Source organism: Ambystoma mexicanum, chromosome 6p, assembly GCF_040938575.1.
Source record: "Ambystoma mexicanum isolate Mex_15411 chromosome 6p, UKY_AmexF1_1, whole genome shotgun sequence".
NCBI classification, from domain to species: Eukaryota; Metazoa; Chordata; class Amphibia; order Caudata; family Ambystomatidae; genus Ambystoma; species Ambystoma mexicanum.
In genome coordinates this window covers 1218265020-1218287712 of record NC_090935.1, presented here as the reverse complement: position 1 = coordinate 1218287712, position 22693 = coordinate 1218265020, and the positions used below count along the sequence as shown (strand labels likewise).

The 22693-nt window shown below is 42.5% G+C and overlaps 1 protein-coding gene across 2 annotated transcripts in view; it reads right to left on the bottom strand.

Moving 5' to 3' along the window:
• Positions 1 to 1520: 1520 nt before the first annotated feature.
• Positions 1521 to 22693, bottom strand: part of FRMD3 (FERM domain containing 3) — a 924195-nt gene continuing 903022 nt past the window's right edge. For both annotated transcript variants that reach the window (XM_069625881.1, XM_069625882.1), the window contains one exon: positions 1521 to 7385. In XM_069625881.1, coding sequence (XP_069481982.1) covers positions 6790 to 7385 — 596 coding nt within the window. In that variant the 3' untranslated portion in view covers positions 1521 to 6789. The remainder of the gene's footprint in view (positions 7386 to 22693) is intronic.

Sequence of the window (22693 nt, the reverse complement as noted above, 5' to 3'; positions counted from 1 at the left end):
CAAAACAGGGCATGTATTCCATTTACTTCATATATACAAAAAACACATATGTACATATATTTTTTATGTTGTGTACAGACAGAGAGCAGTGAGGGGTAATGGGTTGGATAGGTAAGGTTCCTATAAAGAAAAGAAAATTATACACAAAAACAAATTATTAAATATAAGTAATCATGAATATCCATCTTAAATTAAGTTAGCAGTTAGTTACTTATAGCTTGGTGTCTGTTTATGGATTCAGGTTAAATTCATAGGTATTCATATGACGACTGATTCATTGCATCTGAAAATACCACAACCTTTGAAAAATCACATCTGTTTAAGTAAAAAGAATAGCTTAGGTTCTTGTCACTATATACATAGTTGATCCCATACGCTTACTGTGCAGCATATTGTCCCATTGTAACAATAGACAAAAGTAATCTGGTGATCAATGTCATATTCATATATCTTACCATGTGTTCAATAAGTGTTCATTCATCGATGAATTAAGTCTTGGTTCCTTAAAAGTCCCTGGTTAGAATCCCACCTGTAATACATTTTTCATTGTCATGCATGTTGGTCTTACACTCATTCTTAATCAGGCGACACTTGTAATGTGCTATTGGTCGCCCATGTTTCCTTACTGAATTCGAGATCTTTATTAAAGGTATTTGACACACATATTAATAGGACAGTTGTATTCCTATGTTGTATTTCAAAATGGTCATGGCATGTTCCCATTTGCCTTAATATTTGTAAGATCCTCAATCCCAACCCTATGTTAAATTAAAAGTAGATTATTAGCTGTGTTTGGTAGTCTTATACCAGTAAACTACCTCATGAATTGACATGCTGTGCGTTCTTTCCTAATATTCTAACCCGGGACCTTTAAGGAACCAAGACTTAATTCATCAATGAATGAACACTTGTTGGACATATGGTAAGATAATTGAATATGACATTGATCACCAGATTACTTTTGTCTATTGTTAGAATGGGACAATATGCCGTACTGTAAGTGTATGGGATCACCTATGTATATAGGTGATCCCATAGAAGAACCTAAGCTACTATTTTTTACTTTAACAGATTTGATTTTTCAAATTTTTCAATTTGATTGCTATGAATCAGTCGTCATGTGAATGCCTATGAATTTAACCTGAATCTATAAACAGACACCAGGCAACGAGTAACTAACTGCTAACTTAACTTAAGATGGATATTCATGATTATTTATTTTTAATCATTTGTTTTTTTGTGTATCATTTTCTTTTCTTTTCTTTATACGAACCTTATCTATCCAACCCATTACCCCTCCCTACTCTCTGTCTGTACAGAACATAAAATATATATGTACATATGTGTTTTTTGTATATATGAAGTGAATGGAATACATGCCCTGTTTTGAAAAAAGCTCTAGTGAAGCCGAAACACGTGCGATGTAAAAGGGCATTCCTTTAGGAGATTGGATACAACCTTTTGAAATACAAATCACCGCTTTTGAAATCAAATAACGTGTGGTGCAGTTGATTTGTGTGAAAAATAAGATTATATACATAACCACGGAGGTGGGGTAGTGGTTCCTCCGAACCCTTTCACACTCACGCGACTCTTATATACTGGAAATTAAACAGGTTGCAGGGCCTAAGAAGTTGTAACCCCCCCAAAAAAATTAAGTATTGTGATGAGAGCTTGTTGTGCCAAGTAGAGTTGGAGATGTGAAATGGAGCAGTTTTGGTAGAGTGGGCAAGAGGGAAGCCAGATACAACCTGTGGCCGAATGGAATGGGAGTAGACAACTTTTTCCAAGAGTTCAGAGTGAAAAGGTAGAAGGCAGACAGGAAGAAAGTTAGAGGGAGTGGAGGGGTCAAGTGAGGGTTTCTTTAGGATGGGGATAATAGTTGCATGTTTAAAGAAGGAACGAAAGGAAGGAGTAGATAGGGAAAGGTTGAGTTGAGAAGAGATGTGAGATAAGGAATTGTATAAGGATAGATCATCAGAATAATGGATGAGGGAATAGGGTGAAGAGGAGTAGCAGTGGGGCTGGTGTGAAAAAGAAGGGAGGCGGTATCAGAATTAGTAAGGAGAGAGAAGGAAGGTAGTGATGAGACAATAAGTTGACTAAGGGGGGTAGCAGTAGATAGGGATGGGGAAGACGTAGGATGGGGAAAAGAGGAACGAATGTAGAAACTTTAGAAGTAAAGTGGTCTGCAAACTCAGTAGAAGAGAGGTTCAAGAAAATGGAAGAATCAGGAGGGGAAAGGCAGGGCATTTTGGTAAGTATCTGAAAATAGTGGTGGGAATGCTGGGAGAAAGAAGTGGTGAGAGAGGAGAAGTAAGATGTTCTTGCACTGAGAAGTAAAGTATCATATGAGGACTGCAATGAGGAGAGAGGGTAAGATCGAATAGGCACAGGTTTATACCAGCGCTGCTCTGTTTTACGCAAAGAGGATTGGAGGAATGAAGATAACCATGGTTGTGGAGGTTTACGAGAAGGAAAGAAGGGGCAAGAAGGCTAATGGGAATCGAAAGTGGAAAAAAAGACCTGAAGAAAGACCAGACCAAATTGTCCTTACATACTGACTTAGCCTGAAGGGCTGTCTGTGTGTTACAAAGTGATTGTGCCCGCGTGGATGACTGTGCCTGGTGGCCAGACACCATCTGTGACTAATTACTGTGACTGGGATAGAGTTCCAGGTGGCTGCAATGTACCCTACTCTAACTGTTGGACAGACTGAGTTGGATTCATTGACTGTGCCTTAAGAAATGACAGAGCCAATGGGATGATTTTTCCTGATGGGATGATTGTGCCTGATGGACATGACTGTCCGGTATGGTTGGACGGTGTATAATGGGGTGACTTTGCCAGATGGCATGACTGTACTTGATCGTGGGACAATGACGGACTAAGTAACTGTGCCTGATGAAGTGACTGTACTTGATGCTGTTGAAGAGCATAATGAGGACATTATGCCGGATGGACTATCTCAGTGTGATGGGATGAAGGTTGCTGAGAAGCGTGCTGGTAGGCGTGATTGTGCCAAATAGGGTTGCTAGTAATGATTGGGGGAATGTGCCAGATTAAGTTGATTGATGTGGTTGGCTGATTCTCATGAGATTATGATATCAGTGTACCTGATGATGGGAGACTGCACTTGATGGAGTGATGTGCCTGTTGACTGGAGTGTGTCTCATAAGGATGTCTGTGCAAGATGAAGTGGCTTCTTGATTGGGAATCATTGCATGAACAAGGATCTGTGGAAAAACGGTGGCTTACAAGGCGATGGTGTCTGGTATGGTGACTGTTCCTGATGAAGTGACAGGTGAATGGGGTAACTGAACTGCATCGCGTAACTGTGTTTGATGGATAGTGCTGTGTTTTATGATGCTTACACTGCCTTGGCAGGGGAGTCTGGCCGAAAGTAGTGTCTGCGTTTAGTGGGGGTGGCTCTACATCATGGTGATAACCTTGTATTATGGTTATCGCAACATCAGAAAAAGCGACCGTGCTTTATGGGTCTTGTGCTGTCTGATGAAGTGGCTGTGCATGATGAGGTACGTGTGTATGATGGTGATTAGTGTACCCGGATGGGTTGCCTAGGCATACAGTAGTCCGATGGGGTAACCGCTATCGGATGAGATGACTCTGTCTGATCGATGTGACTGAAACTGATGCGGTGGCAGTTTCTTGTAATGTTCCATCACAATGCACGATGGAGGGGCTTATACAAAAACACAATCATGAGGTTTTGGAGAAAAAGGTATACAATAGGGTAACAGTTTACCACATTTGTATAGCGTGTTTTCTACGTATCCTTTTATCAAAGGGAAGGGGTAACATTTGAGCTAAGTTCCATTGTTCAGCAAGTTCCACCAAACTAACAGGGCGCAATTCTCAAACATTTGAACTGGAGAAAAGGAGGAGAAGCCCATGACGAGCATGTACGATTTGCAGGTGCTACTTCACACCTGATTCTGATAGCTTAAATGGAGAACATCTGGAGATTTCAGTATCTTTGGTCATGCATGCCAAGAACGCAGAACGATTGCAACAAGGTCACTAGGCTAGATGAACAAGCGTCTCCAAGTAGGCTGCACCCTGCCTGGCAATCAATTATAAGATGTGTTCCGATTACGAAATTCCTTGAGATACATGTTTCATGTTGGCCCCCACTTGTCCTCTCTGGCCCTGTTCATCTCCCCTTAGCCATATCATCTTATCCCAAGTGGCAGAGGCCCCTTTATTCCGTCTTACATGCTGTGTCCAATCAAGCATTCATTTGGAAGGAGCAGCAATACATTGATTAGTCTCTACTAGACACCACAGCGTTATAGTAGAGTGAAAGCAATGGCAGAGCGGGACACTGGGTCTCATTACAACCCAGGCGTTAAGGGTTTAACGGCGCCATCAGCGCCGTTAACCCTTAACACCTGATTACCATTTTAACGCCTGCTTTTAGCAGGCGTTAAAATGCAAGGCGCTAACCCGCCTTGGTGCTAATTACGGCACCGTAATTTACGGTGCCGTAATTAGCGCCTTCCCCACTCCCATTATGCCCTATGGGGCAAAAATGGGAATGGGGAAGGGTAAATGGGGAATGGGGATTTACCACCCCACTCACCTTGGAATGGGGCGTTAAATCCGCCATCCACCATGGTGTAAACAGAACACACACGTGCCCCCTTGTTACTGTTTTTTTTTAATATAATGGTTTTGTAGACCATTATATGGTGTAAACAGAGTTTACACCATGGTGGTAAAGTAGGGAACTTACCGCCTGGGTTGTGATGAGGCCCAGCATGTAAGACCTGCCATGCTTTGTGAGAGGCATGGGGAGAGGCAGACTTGAATGGCCTTGCAGCCCTTGGCGGGTGCCATTTTCTGTGCAAGGTGTCAGGTACTGTAGTGTGAAGTGGTCCTGGATAGCGGGGCGTCTGCCATGTTAGTGGTGTCATGCTGCTCTGCGAGGGTTATGCAGAATATTAGTGTTTGCAGGGTAATTTCCTGATCTAGTGAAAACCAACAAAGTGACAAGGGCGCAGCTGGAATGGGAGATCCTAATATTTGTGGAAATGTTTTTTTTTCAGAGAAAGATCGTTTTGTTTTCAGCAGTCAACCTAACACTTGCAAGGTCATGTTAGCCTCTCCCACGTTCAAGTAACACATAACCATCACCCACTAACCTAGCTACTTGTTCAGCTACTGTCTTTAGCTGCGTTCACTTCTTCCATACATGATATGTACAGTAATTACATGGAGTCTGGAGGTCTGCAAACCGCTCACAAAATATACTCCTTGTGAGCCACATGTGCATTTAACACAATGATATTTTGAGAATTACATATTTTGCTTACATAATTGCATTTTGGAAAAATACCACTATGAAAATTATTTGTAACCCAAAAAACATATATTAAAAAAGTGACACGCTACTATTGAGTCCCGCCTTTTTCAGCGAAGTCCCTTCTCTATTTCGATAAAAACCAATCATAAACCCATGGAATCCCCTTTCTATTTTTATTAGACAAAGGACAGGTGGGGTTGGTCGGGGGTTATGCAGCTGTCATGGCAGTAGAGAGGGACAATCAGCCCTGAAAGTAAGGAGTTGCCAAGACTGGCAAAGTGCAGGGATAAGAAAGGGGATGGGGCTAACGGTTTCCATTGTCTAGGCTGGAATTGGTGGCCAGCCGGGGTTGAAAGAGAACAGGCACAGAGGTGCGAGTGAATAAAATGAGCAATTGGAAAGGAAACAAAAGGAGAAAAAAGGGGAGTGGGAGCAGGTATTATCTTTAGGTTATTCACCAAAGTAAACCATATTGATGAGTTGAGAAAATTAATGCAAATATAAATTGGCCAAGTACTGTAAACAAAAAGTATTCTCAAATCAATAATAAACATAGAAAATAGAAATGATTCTAACTCTGCCGAGAGTGTTACCACAGTAAGTATTCCCAATGAAGAAAGCACACGGAGCCCACTTTGTGCTCAGACCTTGTACAGCACTGGTGATACCCCAGCTGAATCAGAGCATGCGGCACATTCAGTACTTTGTTCAGTTCTGTGCCTTTGAAAAAGCACCCTACATCACATCTTGTCATCGCACCCTCTCTAAGCAAGCTTGACAAGTTATGAAAACTGATAGTCACCTTGTATATTGGTATAACAAACTCATTGTCTGACCAAAAGATTAAAAAACATTTTTAAAAAATACTTCTGGCGTGCCCTTGTGCATTTTTTCAGTTTACTCAATCTATACAATTAAATAATTCAAGAATATTATTATTTTCCCAAAAAGGTAGCAAAATATTTTGAAAACATACACTTGTAAAAAAAAAAAAGGAAAAAATACCATCGTAAACATTGCTCGCATAGGCATTGGTTAGGATCACACTTTTCCTTTTAAAACTAGCTAGTCGTTCGAACATAGCCCCTCTCGAATGTGTAGAAGTTCAAATTCAGCATCCCATGAATGCAATGGTAAACCAAACCTATGGTAACACAAGACAAAACTGCAACCCTGTTACTGCCTGCCCAGAGTAATGTAGAACTGGAAAGGGGCATACAGGCACGAAAAATAGAAAATTCACCTGCTTAGTTATATACAATTCATTTTAGAGTGAGCTGGTAACGAAATGTGAAGAGCTCAGTTGTCAAAAGATGAGTAGTTTGAAGGCCTGTATGCATGGATCAAAAGTCCTGTACTGCAGCAGACCTTGATGGTCGCCTGGCGGGCATTTTGAGAACCTGGCATGAGCTGAAAATTTCACCCGTTTTGATTGAAGCCCTCTGCGGTACCATGTGCACCCGTTAGGAGCTGCCCATCATTTCGAAGATGAAACTGAATTTGCAAGCCAGCCACTGCCTCAAGGGGCAGTAATACTCATTGTGGAACTGTTCAAACTCTGGTGTCTGGCGGATCTCATGAAGGAAAGAGACGTCAATGTCAGATTCCAGGAGAACCAGGAGTAGCGGAACAATCACCAGAACCAACACTAATGCCACGATGAGGAGCCGCGAGAAGCTCCTCACAAACGCATTTACTTGCATGTTTCCCAGCAGTATGTCGCAGCTCCAGGTAAGGGCCCTGCGTGCTTCCTTCATTTCTTCTTCCTCAGCAACTAAAAAGGCATGCTCATCTGCTTCTAGCTCCTCAAAAGAATCAGGGTCATCTCGCGCAACTTCTCCCCGAACGGGACATTCAAAAAGCATATCTATGCCCTCCTCCACCGGTGTGGGCAGCAGGCTAGCGCTGGGGTTGTAGACCAGTTCCGAGATGGTAAGTGGCTCCTCTTTTATCTTTTCCTCTTCTTCGTTCCTAAGGTCTAACGTCACCACCGACTCTCTGACAGGAGAATTAGCTGGCACTGGCGAGGAGCTGACCTCCTGTGGAAGAAGCAGGATTCCTGACAAATGGAAACACAGAAAAATATAAACTTTAAAGAGAGAAGCATGACTTCAGAAGACCTGTTCAAATGTTTCATCAGAGACACACAGAGCAAAGTCTACAACTTAAAAAGGCGTGGCAAATGGCGTGTTGTGCTTCACCAGTTACATAGATGGACTAACACAGATGTTTGTAGATCTGGAAACATGCATCAGAGAATTATTCTCTAGCACTATTGCATCATTCATCTTACCTCCACAATACATATGTCTGTGTGATTTTCATAAATACATGAACTGACTGGTATCCCATTGATTCATCGGCAGTAATTACTTTGTGGTAATCGAACAACATGGGTATGCATGGGTTAACAAATGAAATGGCAGTGGGGAGGGTTTTGTGTAGGAGTAGTAATGAATGGGAACGGGGTATCGGTAAGGGGACCCCCAAAATAAACAAATTCAAAATCCAATGTAAAATTTCTAAGTAATTACTTCCTAGTAAAGTGCGACAAAGTAATTACTGTTGATGTAATGTCATGGAAACGCACTGGCTATATCCACATTTTATTTTAATTGTTATCAAGAGCGTTGGTATAAGATCATAGAGACACAGTGTGACACTTGAACAACTACACAAAGACACAGGACTTTGAATCTAGGATACTTTCAATGTGGGATCCCACAAGATCCCTACAACACCAGCCCATATCCAGACACAAACCACATGCATGAGCTTGCGGCAACATCCTCCTATCCACTTAGTTATCTCCTGCTATCAGGTCAACGATAATTACAAACACTGGTAAACCCCAGCACGAAGTCGTGGTATCTATTTGCAACAGATTACCCATCCTGCTACACATTCCTGGACATTGGGAAAGGCTGAACATGTCCCTTTGAGAGCAACGAAGGATCTCCCACAACATAGTCTAGTAGTAAATCCACTACAAGCATGCATAACATTCCCTCAAACAATCTGCTTAGGTTGTGCTTACCTATTCTTTAGAAAGCGCCTAGCTAATTTAAGACACCACACCTACAAGTAGCTCTTCAGGTTCTGCTCACAAGATTCAAAAGACATCACAATGGGCATTAAAACGAGCTAAATATATTTGGTGCACTGTCCCCCATGTGCTTGCTAAGCTTTCGAGGCAATGGCCACCCTCAACCCACCCTCACAAGCTCATACATACCTCAATAAGTACAGTTGAGATTGCCACCCAGAGTTCCCGACAGATAGACCTTACTGCGCATTCACACAGACCCAGAAAACACAGTTCATGACTTAACTATCTACATGCTGGGATGTTCAGAAAGGCTACAAAGTCCAATACTAGGAAGGGGATTTTACAACGAGGAAACCCACAGCTATCAAACTACAAAATACTTACAGATCTGAGGCAGCCATAAGTGCAAATAGTCCATGTAAATGAAAATCATTTTACTTTACAAATAATGTTTCTTATAATAATTATTGGATAGCTCAACTCCACCCAAACATTTGTCAAGCGACAACATGTAGGAGGAAGGTCACAGTATTGGGTAGCAGGCACACAGGTAAATGTTCTTGTGCCTGGTGCACACCATCACACTGTGCCCCATCATAAAATGAGCCCATCTAAAGTATCTGACCTAATGAAATGCTCTTAAAATGTTCCCCTCTAAAACGTCTTGCCTAAATAAAACCTTCTGTTGGATGATATGATATCAGCGGGCAGACTAAAGCACCCATAAAGCGTTGGAGTTTATGAATTCCATTGACATTTTTGGAAATGAAATGACAAGCATCACTTTAGCAGAGCACTGTAAACAATTTGCAACATTTGATTTCATCCAAAGAGGACTTTGCATATTTCTTTGTGTGTTGAAAGTGCTCCGCAGACCAGTAGCACTAATCTGTGACCTTCCTGTGGAATGGCTTGTTTGGCCTCACTGGGTCCAGCACTCTCTTTTTGTGTCCATAAGAACAACCCATTAATAGTCAATGTCATTCCCGTTCCACAAATGCTCCCAGATACAGTGCTGGTTACTCCATTATTGTGCCCAAAAAGTCAGCCAGGCTTGACAAACCCTTTTCTCCAGCAAATCTTCCATTGGGAGGAACATGTGCATGGATTTGGAAAACAGTAAAGCAAAGTCTCAAGGGACCTCAAACTCTGTAATTAAAGGAAAAGGGGCCAGAATTAGGATAGTTTTCATTGGTCAGTTTAGGAGATTGTATTTGCATCAGTAAGCTTTAGGGATGCACCTTTCAAATGTGAAGACGTGGTGTGGGGAATGCAAGGCAGTGGTATATGTTACTTCAATTTCGGTGCAACACATCTTTATTTTGATTAATAGAATGATCAGGGTTACAGTCAATTAAATACTAAACATGTACTAGGGGAAGTTCTACAACTAACTAAAAGACCGACTACTAAATAATACTGTTTCAGGGTGGCTGGCATTCAATAGTGTTCCCTTAGTGCTTCCAGTGTTCCCCTTGTGATCAAACATATGATCCAAAACATTATTTAACAAGTCGTTGCCCCTCCAGGGACACCCTAATATACCAGGAAACGACCAAATGATGAAGTCAACAGAATGTGCTTAATCCTAAATTCAGTGACTACCCTTTGCTAGTAACACAAACGCTCCAAGGGTTTGGCCAAAGTAACTGGTTGATCAACCTATCCTTTCACATCCTTCCCTATTCTAATGCAAACAAACACACTGTTCCTTCTGTCTTTAAAGATTATCAATAGGCACACCTCTAGAACCTTGATTTCTGAATTCCTGCCAGGTGCCCCCAGGACCCTGGCTCTAGCAATTCACTATGGGTCCCTCCTGGACCTCCTGACCTCTGTCTCAGCCTTGTATTAGGGTTCTTCCTTCCTCTGCCTTCTTTGTATGTTTCACATTAAGCACCTCTCATAGGCCCTTGAGTATAGAATTTGCATAATGCCTCTCTGATTTATTTTATCTTTGCACTTGAATAGAGGCGCACAAAACCCAAAGGCATATACGGTAAAGTCAGAAACAGGAGAATGGGAGAGGATGGAAGGCTATAATAAATGAAAGTAGTCAGGTGGGACATAATATTGAAGGGTAAGGTAGCATGAAGGATGCTAGGTGAATAGTCAAGTCTTTAAATGTTTCCTGAAGGTCCAGCAGGAGGGCTGGGCATGAATGAGAAGTGGGAGGGAGTTCCATAGTTTGGCAACGGTGACAGGGAAACTAGATCCACCTGCTCGGGAGCATCTGTATCTGGGGACTTTGATGGGGCGGGAGTTGGTTGAATTAGGGGTTCTTGAGGAGTTGGTTTTCTCAGGTTTTTGTGACAGGTAAGCTAGGGCTGTGTTAGATAAGCAGCAGTGGGTGATGGATATGGTTTTGTACTTGATGCTTTCGTGTATTGGGAGCCAGTTCACCTTTCTTCTGGCCTCCGAGATGTGATCAAGATTTGACAGCCCCAGAGATGCACAAAGGGCGTTATATTGGATTATTTGCAGTTTGTTTAGGTTGTGCTCGGTGGTGACAGCCAATAGGGCATTAAATAGTCCTGTTTGGAACCGATGATGACCTGAGCAATGGTGAGGCGGCTGTTGGTGGAGAGAAGGAGTCTGCTGGCATTTAAGAGATTTATGGTTTAGGCGACAAAGGTGGCGATGGAGCTTACTAGATGGGTCATGTCGACGGTGGCATCTAGATATATTCCCTGAGTTTTTATAGCTGGCGAGACAGGGATTGTGATTCCATCGATCTTGGATGATTGGTAGATTGGGTTGAGTATTTTGAGTAGGGCTTGCATGACGACTAGGAGGATTTCACTCTTCTCGCCGTTCAGGCATAGTAGATGGTAGGCCATCCATTCTTGTATTATCTCGTAGATGGTGTTGAGTGTTATGGAGTCCTGCGAGTGGTTGCCTGTGAAGGGGAGAAGGATCTGTGCATCATTGGCACAGTTTGTGTATGAGATGGCAAAGGTGTGTAGGTGGTCAAATAGAGGATTTGTGGATATATTTTAGAGTGTGGGAGAGATGCAGGAGCCTTGCAGGACGCCACAGGCAACTGAGGTGGGTGGAGCTGCATGATCACCGGCAAAGACGCACGTTGTTCTGTCAGTGAGGAAGGAGGTGATCCATTTGGTAGCTCCTGGGGAGAAATTAGCTGCTGCAGATAGATGGTGGCAGAGTGTTTGGTGGTCTACGAGGTTGAAGGCAGCAGAAAGGTCCAGGAGGAGGGCCAGCTTGCCAGAATCTCTAACATCAAGTTGATTTTTGGGGTCTAGCAGAGGTGATTCGATGCCATATCTTGGGCAGAAGGCCAATTTGCGCAGGCCAAGGATGGGATTTTTTTCTAGGTAATCTTGGATCTGGAGGTATGCGGCATGATCCACGATTTTTCAGATAAAGGGGACAGGTGTGATGGGGTGGTAGTTGGTGTGTATGGTTGTATCAAGTGACAGTTGCTTAAGTAATGGGAGGATCCAAGCTTCGTTGAGGCTGGCAGGGACAGTTCCTGAGGTGAGGGTGGAATTCATAATGCCTATGATGAGGGGGATGAGCACTTCAGCACAGTCTTTGATTGATGGTGCCTGACATGTGTCGCCTTTGCCGCAAGAACTTTTTAATCCTTTTATGAGGCAGGCTACTCATAGGGCTCATATGGCTACTCATAGGCCCTTGGCTTGCAGAAGGTCTATGTCCTAGGCCTCGGAAGTGACATTCAAAACAAGTCTCTCCCAAAGGGCTAGGGTTACCACCTTCAAAACAGGCCTCTCTCTTAGGGCTTGGTATGTCTCCCCTGTTATCAGAGTTCTTTCTCCTTCTGTCTCCACTGTATCAAGAGCACAGGATTCTCTGTAGGCCTCTCTCATAGGTCATTGGGTGCAGGACACTGGGTAGGCCTCTCTCATCGCCCTCGTCCCCTCCTGCCAGGACCTGGGACCGCTGATCACCTTCCCAGGGTTGCAGGTAGAGATCCAATTCCCCCAAAAAGTGGCAAGGGTTTGTGGTGCATTTTAGGCCAGCCTTTCCATTAGTTCTTGCAGAGCTATAAAGCTCTCCCCTTTTCCATTCAGCCTCTACAGGCTAGCACAGCCTTCCTCCGGGCAGAAGTCCTTCGAGGTGTCCTCCCACCAGAAGTCTCCCCATGTGCCAATGGACCATCAGCTGATATGTCTGCTGGGTCCAAGACATGAACTGAAGTGTCCTCTCCCCTTTTATACTCAATGGGCTTTGGTCTAATAGGCTTCGACTGATTATCTCCTAGGCTTCTTAGCCGCAATCCCTGGGATTGGTTAGACTCAGTGATACAGTTTTCTGTATAGTTAATGTAGATGGTCAAACTCGCTCAATTTGTCAAAGTACCTTGGTTATTGTGCAGAGAGAAAAGCCCTCATTGTATTTGGGTTTCAACCTGCATAAGAAATGAAGAATACCTTTATTTATTTTCTAAGGCATGTGGTTAGATATATCTCTACTAGGTTTTTCGTTCTCCTAAAGCAGCCGAACGAAGGCTAGAATACAAAAAAGTTATCCTTTCATTGAATCACAAATTTAAAATTCAATGTATTGCTTTTCAGATGATGAGCATAGAAAAGCACACTTGTACATTTATATACAAGGATATCTCTCCCTCCCACTCTCCCCCTTCTATTTCTCTCTCTCTTGTGACCTTATTTTTTTGGGGAAAAGTGAACTATTCATGGAGGTTTCCTGGCCGTTGATTTGTGGATTGGAAAAAAATACTGTTTTGGTACAAAGTGGCATAAAGTAGAAAAGCAGTCAGATTATTCTGTGCATTTGATCAATCTGTGCTCTGGCATACCCAATTTTCATAGTCTATGATTGGCAGATCCAGGGCATATGTGGCTTACAGTGGGATACTAAAATGAAGTTCTAATACAGGTGCAAATGTATTCATGTTGCAGTCAAAACACTTTCATTGCCAATCAATTATAAATTCCACTTCTGCCAAATTATTGTAAGGAGTTAAATAAAAGCACAATCATATAATGATATAATACAGCAAAACATTAAAAAAGACATTTTAATGTCTACGATGCAAAAGAAAGAAGACCAGATTTAATACAAATATGAAAAATGGAAAAAATGGAAAAGATGGAGTGGACTTGATCGGCATACGCACATGCAGTGTGTTCAAATGCTCAGGAGCGAGAAGAGAAAAGAAGTTAAATTGAAATTGAGGACTGAAAGGAGGAATTGAGACCGAAAATCGTTGGTCAATAGGAGAAGACCAAAGAAGGTTAGACTGAGGCGAGCTTAATGATACATTTGTATACAATGCAAAGGAAATGGAATAGGAGATGTGATTCAGAGGAAAGGCAAGAGATCAGAAGAAGAGAAGAAATGTGAAGAGAAAATGGAAGAGTGCCATTGAAGATGACTCCCAGATTATGAGTAGATGTAGAAAAAGGCAGAGAGGAAGGGGGAAAGGAAAGAGCAGCGGGGGAATGGACAAACCGAAAGATGAGGCCATGTTGTGTTATTTGGAGGATATTTTCTCATGATTATATCCATCTAAAATGCACTGAAAATGTAAGCGATAGACTATGATTAGAACTGCGGAATCCCGGAAAGAAAAAAAAGAAACATTATTTTGGAGTTGCATTTCTTAAACCGGTAAAGTTTGGTATTAACAAAGTGCAAAAATGTGGGGGATCTGTTGTATTTTAGCCGGTAAGAAGCCATCAGGTGTTGGCAAGCCGAACTTAGGCGACTGATTGCCTAGTAAAGTAGTACTCCATTGATCAGGTATAGTACCTGACAGTGAATTGTTTTATACACCAGGCATGGGATCTTGAAGTCAAAGCATTGTTTGGTTGGCAGCCAATGTCCGGATTTCAAAGCCCATGTAATGTCTGGGCCTCGTAGACCTACCTTTAACGGGTGGGTTAGTCCTGGCCATCTTTCCTGCGGTTTGTGTAAAGTTTTTGGTGGGGATCCTGGAATGGGTTTGTCTGCAGTTGTGGAGCAGGGAAAGAACTATTCCATGGACAAACACAAACCGTTAAGAACTCTGCAGAAATCCCTCTCAGCAGCCAAAGGAGATAGCAGGCAGGTTACGTTACTGCATGCGCTTAAAGGAGCATGGAAGGTTTGTGTCCTCAATGACGCTTGTATTTCAGTTCAGAGAAAACGGCCAACACAGGTGGCCATCTGATAGGTAAAAGAACTGGGTCAAATGGTCACAAAAGTCAGACCCCCATCTTGGCAATATTTGCGCACTAGTTGTGTCGAGCTTTTTCTTCCACGCCTTTTCTGTGGTTTCTAGAAGTCTCTAGGTGTCTTGAAGAGGTCTGATTTCGGATTGTGTAGAATTTCAGAATCGATTCAGAATGTTTTCTTTATTTATTTTCTATTTCATTATTTAGAGATTGGTAGTTATTGATTATTTTATTAATTTATTTGGACAGGATATTTGTGATGGGAATACATAATAAGTTGACATCCTCATATTCTAATTGTGCATAGCATTTCCTACTGAATGTTGTACTTTGGTATTTTTAGAGATTTCTTTGCTTTGCATTGTTTTGAAGCTCAAAACATATTTTAAAACCAAAACAGGTGGTGCTTTTGAATTCACACTCTGTAGTCATTTTCGATAATTGCCTTTGAGAAAGAACTCCTAACCAACCCCCTTTTCTTTTTAAGTTGTCTCTAATTCCTATATCGTTTTGAACAAATGTTACTGGCCAATAACCTGAAAGGAAAAATGTTCTCTAAATGTTTCATATTTGTCTTGGGTTGTTAACCACTGCATTACTCCAGCCCCTTCACCACCCCACAGCTAACTATTTCATATCAGTCTGCTACACTATCTCAAGTCACAGATTCTGAAATAATACAGGGTCCATTGCTGCCTACACGTCTGGGGCACTGTGGCAAAGTAAGATTGTGTGACCCCCCCGCCCCTCAAGTTGCTGCTTGCAGAGCCACTACGCAACCGCCTAGGGCCTGCTTGAAGATAGTATCCTGGGCAACCACCTAATTCTGTCTCCCATAACACCAGCACAGGCTGTCTCTAGTAAGTTTTGGGAAAATCTCTTCGTCTAAGTACATATCTGCATGGCATTTGATCACACATCTCAAGTCAGTAAATCAAAATTAGATTGAGAGAGACATTACATTTTTATGGTAATGTCTCATGTGGGCTAACAGATCAAAAAAGGGTGGGCAGGAATATCTGTTTTTTTTTTTAACCTGGACAATTCAAATGAAAGTGTAGAATTCCTGGAAAAATGGAAAAAAAAGTTTGAAACGTTCCCATAAAAATAGTAATACTTACTTTTACTCTAACCATTAGAAATGTGTTTTGCCTTTTCAATATAAATATGTTAGACTTCAAAATATTAATTTTACGTTTTAATGAGCCATACAATTTTGTTATGATAAAGATATAGTTATTAACTTTTTACTATCAAATAGAATTCTTAACAGAAAGTTACTCAGTTTACTTTTTAATGGGGCACTTTTATGCATATCATTTTAAATTACTGTGAATAACAAGAGCATACTTGTAAAAGATGATTATAGACTCTTCTCAGTGGTCACCATCCCATAGAACATGTATTTGGTCAGGTTCATTCCCAGTAGAGGCGGTGTCATACCTTTGGCAAATGTTGAAAAGTTTGCGCAACAAGGTAGAAACACGTGTCTAGTGTTGCCCCTAGTTTCTTGTTCAGAGGAGAATTGCCTGGCATTGTAGAGCTGCATTGTCCTTGTGAGCAGGACCAGACTGATATGCAAATGGGTAGTTCTCCTCAGGTATGGCACAGAGACCAAATCATGAATGTAGATATGTTTGGCGAGCAGCAGAACACACATCATGGCGTTAATCCCCGGTTCCAAGGCCTGAAACAGGGGGTAACGTCCCAGCAGCCCAAGTTATCAACCTCTGTGAAGCCGTTACCCCAGTTCCAGCCCTTGGGACCCAGTGGGCTAAACAAATTCAGCAGGACGCTGCACGCATCCCGTTGAATGAAGGAAAATACTTTTATAAAGATGGCTGCCGTGCTTATACAAGGTGGAGCGCCGTACGTAGCCCCTCTTCTATGACAATGGAGGTCGGAAAAGGGAAGCTGCTGCTGCGGCATCAACGGGCACTGCAGTCAGGTGCGTGGGGAGGGAGGTTGGGATTTAAAAAAATATAATAATAGTTACAGGTGGGAGGGCAGGTGAAAAATGCGGGCCTGCGGCGGGGTAGGCAGCCTGCGGGTTCTGTGGAACACGGCTGAGATTACAGGTTTCACCCAGGATCTGCAGAACCTGATTGGCTGCAACCCCCTGCCCCAGGTGCTAATATGCTCAATGGCCTTGTTCACTCTTAGTACAGTGCCTCTTGCACATCTGCCAAAAGTTGAAATACATACTGTTTCCACCTAGGTTAGTAAGAATGATCCATACATTGACCACTTGCTCCAGTGCAGAAATATGCTGCAACTCCACCATGCCCTACTGGGAAAGCCAGCAAGGCAGTAACATGTGCCTGGGGTGCTCTTGGCCCTCTTGTTCAGAGAAGAAGTGCCTGCCATTTTAGGAGGCCCAGACTGATATTCAAATGGAAATGTCTCCTGTGTAGACCCCACTGAGTGAGCCTCACACAAAGCCCTTGTTCACTCTTAGACTTGAGCAATACTGTCAAACATATATTACTTCGCCACAGAAAGGAGACCGCAAGTTGGCCTCTCTGGAGACATTTTCACAGTAAATTTTTCCTACATGTTTTATATTTTTTAAAAACATCCTTCAGCTTTGAACTGTATCAGTGCACTTTGGAAGCCAATCCGATTTATTTATGTGGTGAGTTAAGATATTTTTCAATGTTTCCAATTCTGTGGCTGTGCTCTAAGGTGCAAATGCCAATTACTTTAATGTTAAAATCATATGAATACTACTTTAATTAGGAGCACCAATGCTGTCCCCAAAACCATTTGTTTTTTTTGCAAAGAACAATCCGAATGGTATTTTGACTTGTCCAGTACAAGTAACCGCAAACTGCATTTTTATTTTTTATTTTTTTTAAAAAAAAGTTTGTTCTCTAATGGAATTGCACAGAAGGTTGTAGGGGTTGATTGATTTTAGGGACTAAAGGAGCATGTACTGTAATAAGCTTTGGTTTTCAAATGTACGAGCTCTGTATACTGAAAGGGAACGTTATGCTAGTGGGGTGCTGTGGAGACAATGATAAAATAATCATATCAGATTGTAAAGGTATTTCTATTTGGAATCGGTGCATGTGAAGATACAGAGAGCTGTAATGACGTCACCGCCCTGCTTCCACTACATCTTCTACACCAGGCTCCTCATTTATACAAATGACACCCTGCAGATTCCGGAATCAGACCGACAGACTCTTCCTGACACCGGGCGAATGGAAGCATCCAATGCAAGCATTGAAATGATTCAGTTGGCTGCCAGCAGATCCCAGAGTAAGAGGTCTAAAAACTCTTCAGCCAATCAATAAAAAGGAGCCGATAGTTGACTCTCTCAAGTAAAGTTTTCTTGAGGTCACAATGATCTTTTCTTTGTAGCAGCACCGTATGAATTGGCAAGACACTTTCTCCAATACAGAGAAGACACACTCGTCCTGCCTCGCCTGAGCCTCCTGTGCATGGGCCAGGTAGAGGGTTCAAGACTGCACACGTTTTAGTCTTAAGTGCTCTGTGCAACATACTCAATTCAACATGGCTGAAATCTCTGCATGCGTACCCCTTTGAGACTCACGTTCGTTTTGCTCTTTGCCATTCCACAACCAATAGCCACCCAACTTGTATTAAGGATCCAGAACCCAAAAAATTGAAAGTCACGATGACATTCATTAAAAGTGATATTTGGTTAGGCTATGGGACATACAGCAAGATTCACACAATGAAAAAGGTCTTCCTTTACCTTGTGCTCAGCTAATGAATTCTTCCTGCTGCTCTCCTTATGTCTTGCCGTCCACACTAAGGAAACAGTTTCTAATTGGGAATGCCCGACAGTTTCTAATTAGGAATGCCTGTGTATCTTATCAGAAGTCTGAAATGAGTGCAGAACGCTGCAGCAAGTTCCTCCTTAAGATTCATAGATGTAAACACGCCCCACTGACCATAGCTTTCTTACCATTGGCTCCCAATGAATAAACGGTTGGTTGTCCAAATGCTGGATTCTGATCCATGGTAAATGGGGTCGCCCACCTCTCTCAGCCAAATTCACCACCACTACTTCAGCACAGACTCTTTAATCAACAGATGGTCCCTTGCTTTTCGCACCATCATTCCTCAAGTCACTGAACTGCGGTTTGCCTATCCTACCAAACAGCGAAACTGTGCCACACTCTACCATTGACCATTTGCATGATCATGGACAACCGTGCCTTCAGACGAGTTGTGAAAAATTGTCTGCATCCCATTGACAAAAATCTGATCACCAGTCCGCAGTTACTTTTGCACTGTCAGTGCCAGAAGTCTACCACAATGGAATTAGTGTATTCTAAAAACAGATATAAGGTACCTCAGCCATCTGCAGGTGGATCTGGCTCAACTCTGCTGCTGGAGGTGTCCGGTTAGGGTCTACATGGTCTGCTGCAGACTAGACCTGAGTTGCCACTGAGGCCATTCTCTTTTAATAGGATGATCTAGTGCCTCTCTCCGCCATTCAACCTTAGCATAGCCAGGATGTTCTTCTTCATGTCTCTTCCCATTCTTGTATATCCTGTGCTTGCCATCTGCCTCTCCTCTGCATTCCTTCTTCCATCTGCCTTTCTGGTAATGGCTGGGGCAGGGAATGGCTTGCTCTTAGTGTCCTTCTTTGCTGTCATTGGTGCATTTGTCCGGTTATGTCCTGTATTCCAATTGCCCTTCATGGGAATGGGTTACATTTGCTCTTCATTTCTGTTTTCTTTTTTGAGAATAATTGTTTCTTAAATAAATTGAGGTTTCACCTCTGATACCTTCATCATTGATACCTCCTTCCCAATTCCCTTATAAAACCCTTTCGTTGTCTCCTATTAAACCCCTCCTATTGTCCACCCTTTCCCCGCTGTTGTATCCCCATCTCTACTTAAACACATATTCCCTTTGCCAATTTTTGTTCTCTAAATGGTGGTGCCAAATGGTGGGATTCCCAATAGAATTTTCGAATTCTACATGAGTCTTCCTGGCTAACGTACAAATGATAGCCACAGCACAAATCCTGCGTGTGATATGCTAGCTTTACTTCCCTAGCTACTCTCATAACTACTTGGCCTTTAACGGGTCAGCTTCTTATGATATATTAGCTAAACAAAGCACTCCAAATGTGTACAGTCACTCCAGATCAACGCCCCTGGAGCACATCCAGTCTGTGGCTTGAGAATGACCTGTAAACTGAGCTTACTGCCCAACATCTCATAAGACCAGAATGCCACAGTATGCCCAGTGGTGCCTGTAGAATATGCCAAAGCTGATTGAGGTGGAGTATCAGCACTCACATTGATAGAAAACTGAGAAGCTTGGAGCCAGGCTTGCTTATGCCCTGAAAAAACACGCTGTCACACTAGTCCTGACAAATCTACCCAAAACGGAGAGAATCATTTTTACATATGTCACGTTGAGCTGCCGTCACACAACACGATAACACTGTGCACCCCATCTAAGCCCTAGCTATGTCAAAATTATCCTCGCAAAACATTCAGCATCCAGATTTGCAAAGTGCAGGGGCAGGCTCTTCTCAGCCCAGGCATACATATTGTGGGTGTACATATACATCTAATCGTGTCAGGCTTGAAGGACTGCATGAACATATCAGACTTACCCCTGGCAGCACATCACAGAAAACCCCTGAAATTCCACAGGGACTGCTGGCCATGTGCAATCAACGGTAATAAGGGAAATTAGTCCACATTAAAAAAAGAGTGTTCATCTGCAGGGTCATTCTACAACCTTGGAAGTTTGCTCCAGACCTGAACAACACACAAAACACATGAAACACAACTTAACTTAAACCACAGCGTTAAATCACACTGCCAGGGGGAAAATGACACCAAGCAACATACTTCCTTCAACAGCAGAAAAAAAGGCAAGAAACACTTTCAGAGGATGACACTTTTTACCAGATCAGTTGGGTGAACTTCCCTCTGTACTTGAGTACCGAAACCCAAATCCCGAAGACGGCACACCACATTTGATGCGCCTACACTGAACACTGAACCCATAAACTAGGGAGCAGAAGCAAGGCAACCATGCGCTTGTCGCAGAATAACAATGACAACCACACATTCTCCCAACACTGCCCTAATCCTTAAAGCCAGACTGAGCAATAGACATTCGACCAAGAAACACGTCCTCGACACTCATCACGTCATTGCTTAGAACAATTTCCAATTAATAATTCTTCCAGGAACTTGGTTTTAAGATAAATCAATTATGATCTTGGATAAATTTATGTCAGTGCGATATACAGTCCTCTATAGAAAGAGGGATGCAGGGAGAGAGTGACAAAGAGCTGTTGTATAGACAGGCAATCTGTCATTTATTGATTGAACTCCTAGTGCTGCATATAGGCCAATCAAGCCAAGGACCACACAATCTGTCATTTATTGATTGAAGGCATAGTCCTGAATATAGACCAATCAAGCCAAGTACCACACAATGTGTCACCCGAGAGTTTGACATTGTTATGGAAAGGATCAAGTAATGATAATCTTCAAGAGACAGCCCCTGCAATGAAACAACCATTCCTGATCCTACCAAGGGTACAATGTGGGGCCCCCTTGGGGTTCATTTCTCTCTCTCATCTTGTTTAATATGGAATTCTGGCTGCTGGTCCATTTTATTGATCAGTACATTCTGATGTTTCATATGTATGTAGAGGACACTCAACATTGATCTGAAAAAAGAGAGCAGTCCAGGTTCCCAACACCAAGTCTTAAATCACACCGACCATTGACTGATGGAGAGCATGCCATGGATCAATGGTACTGGGTGGTGCATCCAGTCAAATAACGTCTTTTGACTGAGCCATCTCACAGAGAACAGCTACTGGTCCATCACTGGGGGTCAGCAACCTGGCTGTTGCATTCAACCAATTTACAGATATGCATACTTTATAAAATGTTACTTTTCCTAAAAAGGAGCCATCAGACAGCGCATACCATATTTCTAAAAGTTTCTCAATTAGACTTCAGTGAGGTTCAGTACTCAGGAACCGATCAGCTAGATTACCCATCAATCAGGAAAACAAAGCATAGGCCATCTACTGACAAAAATACAAGTGGCAATGGCACAGAGGCAGAGCCCTGGGTGTGGATTCCTAGAGGAATGGAACAACTACAGTCCATTACTCAGAAGCCAACAGAGCTGACTAACCTTTAATAAGGTGCTTAAAACTGAATTTCGAAAAAAAAGGTATTCAACGTCTCGATTGGGTCAGCAGCACTCCAACCACATGCAAGCCACTGTGACTGGTGGGCATCACCCTGCTGCCCACTACTTACCTTCACCAAACCGTCCCTATGTCAAACTACCTCACATAGCAGCCGATATCAACATGCCATAGAAACATTTATGAACTAATATCTCTAATCACTAAACTTTATCCACTTGCGCCTTACTATTTACTAACTTCTTTCAATTTCTTATATGTATCTCTTCATATATAAAAAAAACATCTCTTAAAGGGGGCACACAATGCAATATGCTGCATCCTAAAAAGAAATGAAATAAATCGGTATTGTGCCACTCCAGTGTCCCTCAAAACCATGAAAGTGTTCTTTTGGTGCAGAATACCACCAAAATACCACCAAGGCGCCAGGGCATGCAGCAACAAGATGCTGGTTGGGGAAGAGGAGGCAAGAAAAGGACAGTGATAGAGAGTAGTGGGGGGTGCATGTGAGCGTGTGGCAAGAAGAGTTGGAGGACCCCACCTCAAATGGTTACCTCTGAATGGCAGAGTGGACCAGGCGCTCAATCCTTAAGAGCCAGCTGCTCTGCAAAGCACAATGCCTTTCATTTCATTGGGCCATGACATCACAAATGAAGCAGTATTTTCACAGCGTGCCGTCTTGAAATGGTAGGATGGCCTATCGATGTTATGTATCAGCTATTTGATTCAGTTTGTGTTTCTCTCCTGTGTGCCAACTTTGAGCTTTAGCATAGAACAATGCATTAAAGCAAAAAACTAACTTGTTTTAGGGGAGAACGTTTTGGCTTACAGATAAGTGTTTTTCAACATAGTGTAACTCTTTCCATGACGTTTCACAAATCTTTTAGGTTCTAGGGGGGCTGAGGTATGCAATGTTGTTATTAAAAGAACTTAGGATATCACTTATCAGTGTAGAGTGCTGGACAAGCTTTTCCAAA